The sequence below is a fragment of the Vipera berus genome (assembly GCF_964194415.1).
Source record: "Vipera berus genome assembly, chromosome: 5".
Lineage (NCBI taxonomy): Eukaryota > Metazoa > Chordata > Lepidosauria > Squamata > Viperidae > Vipera > Vipera berus.
In genome coordinates this window covers 32,752,639-32,759,589 of record NC_138207.1, presented here as the reverse complement: position 1 = coordinate 32,759,589, position 6,951 = coordinate 32,752,639, and the positions used below count along the sequence as shown (strand labels likewise).

The following is a 6,951-nucleotide window of genomic DNA, read 5'->3' as shown; positions in this document are numbered from 1 at the left end:
AGACCAATGGTTCTGACCACAGTAGTTTTTGTGCATTTTTCTTTCTGGTTGCATCTATTTTTAATTAAAAATATATAGCTTAATAAACAACTTCTCATTTTATTTTAAAATGTCAATATTTATGACTTGAGCACTAGATGAAGGAGCTAAGCACTCTTTTGAAAAAGCTAATGTGGAAACTGTTCTACTAATTAAAGGCTGCTTAATCCAGTCCTTTAAGTCACTGGATTTTTTTTAGCATGGATGCAAAAGCTGTCTTGATGGTGTCTGCCAGATGTTTTCTTGTCTTCTCCTAGAAAAGTCATCCAGTGATCTGAAACATTATTTGCTTGGGTGAATCTCTGAAGGTATTTTCCAAAGTACTTTGCATGAAATAACCCAACCCCTGGGCTACATCAAGATAGTTTATTCCCCAAATCTGCCCAGGTTTTCTAAAAAGTCACCAGTTCACATGTCCTTTTCAATTATGGTGCTTAATTGTTTTGTGTTCTCACTTTGTAAGCATTTGAAAGAATCTTGATTTCCTGAGTAAGGCGACAACAAGAAACTGACAGCCTTTACTTTCCCCCTAGAAAAGAAATGCATGCAAAGGATTTTAAATAAAAAGCCTTGTTTTAATTTCTTGAGCAAAAACTTATCAATGGAACATAACTAGATTTATTTATGCAAATGGACCCCACCCCAGAACTGACCTGTCCAGTAGAAAGGTTTTGATGGTCTAGTGCTTGGAAAAAGAAAACGTGGAAAATGAGATGTTCTGCATCAAAGCATTGAGTGAAATATGCCAACTGTGTTTTTTTTTTACTTTCATGGGGTGGGGGGAGGGTATGCTGTGCCTCCAGCTTCAGGTCACATTTTTGTTTCAGTAAGAAAAGTACTCAATACATTGCACAGAATGATAATTATATTCCACAATGGATCCATTATATTCTGCATCTCAGCCTTATAAAGAATTCTTATTTGGAAATATGTCTTCCAAAGTATAAGCTCATAATACTATATACTATTAGCTAACTTTGGTGGATATTAAAAAGTAAAGTCAAGCCTGGTAACAGTTAAAACTGGGTAGTACTTGGATGGGAAATCCATTAGAAAATGCTATGTTGGGAAAGTTAAGAAAAAAACCCAAAACCACACTGGTCATGTTCAATTCAACAATCATCAAAATCTTATTATCCTTTACATATCAGTTTAATAATCAGCAATAAAGATCCCATTTGTGTATAGCTTCAAGAAACTGGATTTCTTCCCTGGTCATGAAAGATAGGGAATTCTATGAAATATGCTCAGGATTGTTTTAGGCCTGGTAAGCCAGTCTAGGAAAAAAATGCTTATTGATACTTTGAAAGTGACCTGCAAGCAAACAACATCTAGATACCTGCAGTACATTTGTGTATATGAATCAAGAACAATTATATATAATATTGTGTTGTATATCATCCAGTTGCTTTGATAGTGAGATGGGTGGCATAAAAGTTTAATAAATAAGTTAACAATAGCAATATAACTTATATACTGCTCCATAGTGTGTTATAGCATTCTCTGAGCAGTTTACAATGTCAGCATGTTGCTCCCAACAATCTGGGTCCTCATTTTACTGACCTTGGATGGATGAAAAGCTGAATCAACCATGAGTCTGTTAGCATTGAACTCCAGACTGTGGGCAGAGTTAGTCTGCAATACTGCTTTCTAACTAATTATTGGTTCTACCTGAAAATCAGAACTGTACACTAGAAATGAAATCCTGTTATGTTTACCCCTATTCCACAATAATAAATAGGTCTATAGTGCATTTCACCAGAGCAGAAGTAGCCAAAATACAGATGTGAATTTACTGAAAGATTTCTGGGAGATCTGCAATAGATTGGTAAGCTTTTCTAATTCTCAACTGTTTAACAGCAGCAGCAAATAAATATCTCTCTTCTGCCCTGAAGAACATTGTTGACATGAAGAAACTAAGGTAAGAAAGAGTGACTTTGGGGGTGAAAGGACTGTAAGCACATTAATTTTCAGTGATCAAAACAAATGTCTAGAGTCAGAATGTTTAAAGCTTAAGATTTTTTGTAGCAGGTACTGGTTTGGGGAACTAATAACTATTTAGAATCAGAATAAACCAGTCTGTTTCTCACCCTTTCTACAACCAAAAAATGCTAAATATCTGTTTGGGGGCTTTTAAAAACAGATTTTTAGAAGGTGGATATAAAAGAAAATTCTTAAGAGGCCATCTGCTCCCACTCCTACCAATCTCCATGCCCCTATAAGTCAGAAATTGGTCTGTCAATAATTAGCCCATTTTGCTACTAAATTTGGCAGCACAGCCGCAGGGTGTTGAGAGACTGTAAGTAGGGTTGGCAGAAATTTTCAGCAATGTGCTGATCCAAAAGTAACTTTCCATTCCAAATGTTTTTAAAAGTAAATCTAATAAACTGAAGTCTATTCATCTTGCTTCTTACCAGATGTTTTCAAATCATCATTAGGTGTTGTTTTTTTAAACTGAGACTTATTCAACATTTTGTCATGTAATCTAACTTACCTGCACTTAAAAACTTGGTCATGGAAAGATCTGTTTTTAATTGATGAGATTTTTGCAAAACTGTTATCTTCTTTGTTGGATAATGGTCCATCTGTAGTAAAGACTGGTGATTTGTTTATCTCTTCAAATTCAAGAGATGGCTTGAAAGGATTCCTCTTGTCACCTTTGTGGTGTTTATTGCTGAGAAGTGAAGGCACAGACGAGATGGAATAACGCCTGACAGTCATAATGTTATCTGCACCAAGAACATGCAGCATAAATGTTATTCCAGTTATGTAGAAGACAAATATTGTTGTATTTATAATTGTAAGCCACTCAGAGTCACTTGGTTGAATTGGGTGGCTATAGAAATTGAATAAATAAATATATAGTTGCATATCTGTTGAATAGCCAATATGTGTGAGCAATAAATATTATGCAGTCCAAAAGTTGATGGATATCTAACCCCATACCCAGAAACCATACAGTATGATCATGACAAATGTGACAAACTAGAAGAGAGAAATCAAAACAATCCATTTAATGTGGAAAAAGCAATAAATTAGATGTGAAGAATCAATATAGAACTCTATTACTGTTGTTGATTCCGATTCTTGCACTACAATTCAGTACAACCAATAGTCAGAGACCATGGAAATTATAATCCATATCTGGAGTTCATCTGAGTATAGGGGTTTATCTCACTTAAACAATGTTAAGAGGCAACTGAAGCATAATATAGGTATATTTATTCCAGTCTATCCATTTTCATTTTTCCTTAATTTTCCTTTTCTCTAAGAAGAACTGGGTAGTGCATAGTCTTGGAACTTGACACTATGGTCACTACAGTAAGCTAAATGGTAAATAATCATTTGCACTGCCTACCAAAGCATTTATTATCAGAACCTGTTAGGATAGTTTTGTGATAGTCATTTCTTACCTAAAAAAGGAAATCAAGCAAAGATTTTTCTTCATACAGGTAAAGGTGGTTCTGTTTAGATTGATAGGATTCACATTTCACTAAAAGTTTTGATTACCTCTGATCATAATTGTTTAATATACTTGGAAAGAGCAATGTTTACTGCAATTGAGAACTTTTTTAAAAATAGCCCTCTTAATTTTAGTGATACTTCCAAGAAAATACTTTTATGATTACTTCCTTGCCACTCTCATGCCTTTAAGATATTTTGGGTTACAATTTCCACAGCTACCAGGCATAATGGACTTTGGGTATGTTGGGTTTGAATTTTAGATCGTGTAATACAACACATCTGAATACATCAAGTTGGAGAAGACTCTATTGGAATTTGCAGTCTTCTTCTCTTATCTGGGCATGTAAACCTTATTGCCTAAATCTATTATTATTATATATCTAGGAGAAATCCCATGGAATAAGTCTTATTTGTACTACTACTACTACTATTATTTACAGTGCTTTGCTCCACCTTGAAAGTTGGTACTAGATTTTTGCTATTTCATGGAGTCAGGCTTTTTAAACATTCAACAGATAATACAATGTTGCAGTTATCTGAAAATACCATAACTGTTCTATGAATTTTGGGAAATTGACCCCTGAGATAAAATGTGTTAATTCTTATGTATTTTGATTAGCTGGATTAGAAAACAGGTGATAAAGATGCTGGTTGACTAAAGTTTTCAAGGTATTTCACAATAAAGATTTATACACAGGCAAGTATATTTGCCTACAAGGGAGGGAGGTGTCCAACTATCATGATGCCTTGTAACTTCTCAACAAAGTACAGTAGAACAATGAAAATAGTACCACATGGAAGTGCAGAAATTTATCTTCACTTTGAAAATAAAAATTATTAGTAAAGGTAAAGGTTCCCCCGCACATGCATGCTAGTAATTTCTGACTCTAGGGGCTGGTGCTCATCTCCGTTTCAAAGCCGAAGAGCCAGCGCTTGTCCGAGGATGTCTCCGTGGTCATGTGGCTGGCATGACTAGATGCCAAAGGCGCACAGAACGCTGTTACCTTCCCACCGTAGTGGTCCCTATTTTTCTACTTGCATTTTTACGTGCTTTCGAACTGCTAGGTTGGCAGAAGCTGGGATGAGTAACAGGCGCTCACTCTGTTACACGGCACTCGGGATTCGACCCGCCAAACTGCCGACCTTCCAATCGACAAGCTCAGCGTCCTAACCCACTGAGCCACCGTGTCCCAATTATTACCTAACTGTAATTTATTGTTCTTTAATTGCAAGGCACATTTGTCTTGGTGAGATCTACGCATCATACAGTTACATCTGATGACTTGTGAAAGTGTCATTGCCTAACATTTCCAAGGAACATTTGCATGATATTTTCCCTCAGAAGCCAAGATTCCTCGAAACTGTATAAACAATGCAGATAACTCCTGCTACATTTGTGATGAGGTTACATTTGCATCTCAAAAGTGCATTATGATGGCAGTGGTAAAAAAGGCATTCCACTTATATTTTGGAGGCAAAATAGGGGATCAGGACAAGAGTTGGGCTCCTCATTATTGTTGCATTACATATGCAACTTATCCATGCCTTTTGCAGTCCCAGTGGTATGGAGGGAACCCACCAATCATAGTAGCAACTACTATTTTTGCATGGTTCCTCCAATTGCAAAAGGGATCTCAAGAAAAAAAGTGGACCATGGAATATCCAAACATTCCATCTGCACTGCATCATGCACCCCATGGTGAGGACTTGCCACCAGAATCCTACTCTTTAGACTCAGATGATGAGAAAGATGATGAGCGGGATGCAGCTGATCCAGGGCCATCAATGTCATTGGACCCAAACTTTAGCCCACCGTTTGCTCCTCCTGAACCACATCTAATTTCACAGAGTGAACTAAATGACCTGGTCAGGGATTTGGAATTGCCTAAGAGTAAGGCAGAGCTACTGGTACCTCTTGTAGAGTGATGTCAGGATCTCAGAACTTTGTAAAGGCTATGGGCAAAACAAAACCAGGTTTCCAATATCTCTATGAAAATTTTCCAAGACTTAGTGAAGCCAAAATCAACGCAGGCATCTTTGTAAGTCCACGGATTCAAGAACTTCTCTGAAATGACAAGTTTGATCGTCTATTGCGCGGCAAGGAAAAGAAGGCATTGGAAGCCTTCAAGTCCATGGCAATGAAGTTTATCAGGAACAGCAAGGCAGATGACTATGAAAAACACGTAAAAATTTACTTAGGTCCTATAAAGCACTTAGTGCAAACATGTCACTGAGAATTCACTTCTTATGCTTGTATTTAGACTATTTCCCTTTGAACTTTGGACAGTGAGTGATGAGCATGGGGAGAGATTCCACCAGGATATTACAGACATGGAGAAAAGATACCAAGGGAAATGGAGTTTGTCCATGCTTGCCGATTACTGCTGGAATCTTCCTAGGGATGATTCTACTGCATTTCACAAGAGAAAAACCCAAGAGCACAGTTTAGATACCGAATAAAGATAGAACGTCATTTAATCTGATGTTGGAACTTGTCAGTTTTTCATGCAAAATCAATAAATGAATGGAAAGTTATGCTACTGGTATCAATAAAAAGATAAATTTATAATGATTGGTGTGGCACCATTCTCATTGCTATATCACATTTTGCAGAAAAGTTATGGAGCATAATCGCACATCCCCCTTATAATTTTGAATTATGTTGGTTCAATTTTCACCTGAAGTTGTATCTTGGAAACTGGAGCCAATTAATACTCAGGGCTTTATTTTCCTTTATTTGTGACCCAATTCTGGTAAAACTGAGTTATTTTCATTTCCGAGGCTTTCTTCTTGTAGACCAGTGTAACAGATCCAAACTAACATGATGCACAGCTTTGTTACTTTTTACAATATTCATATTACTTTGACTGTGACCAAGTTCAGAATTCTTCATTTATATTAACAAGTTTTTAAAAGTACATATAAATTTCCTACTCCCTTGGCTTATTTATGCTCATATAACTTTTAAGGGAGATTAAATTTCAGGTTTGAAACTGTACAATTTAGCTCTTTGAGAAACCTTGCAGAAGAAAATGTCAATATTATTAGTGTAGTGAAAAAATTAATTTATGCCACTACCAAAAGAGTAAACCACTAGGTCTTGTTTCTCTGACTTTAACAAAAGAAAAAGATGAGCCCAAGAGTCACATATTGTTCATTGTGTAGTTTTAGTTGCATAGTACCTTTTTGTTCTTGTAGTGTCAAAGCAGAGCCAGCTGAAACACTCCTGCGTAGAGGCACTAGAGAGCCAGTGGCCTCTTCATCTGAGTTTGAGAGGCTCCAGGATTCTTCCTTCTGAGTGTTCTCTCTGGTACCCTCTTCTTGCTTTGTTTCCTTCTGCCCACCAAACTGTAATTCCCCTCGAAGGGTTTGGTTTTCTTGTACTAGCTTGATGATCTCGGACTGCATTTCATGGATGACTTGCATGAGCCTTCTGTGTCCCTCCAT

At 36.7% G+C, this 6,951-nt stretch overlaps 1 protein-coding gene across 1 annotated transcript; it reads right to left on the bottom strand.

The window, feature by feature from the left end:
- Nucleotides 1-447: 447 nt before the first annotated feature.
- On the bottom strand, nt 448-6,951 carry CCDC195 (coiled-coil domain containing 195; the record flags this gene model as incomplete). Its single annotated transcript, XM_081328539.1, has 3 exons — nt 448-568; nt 2,534-2,768; nt 6,687-6,951. 3 exons carry the CDS (start codon nt 6,949-6,951, stop codon nt 448-450), a joined length of 621 nt encoding a protein of 206 aa, XP_081184665.1.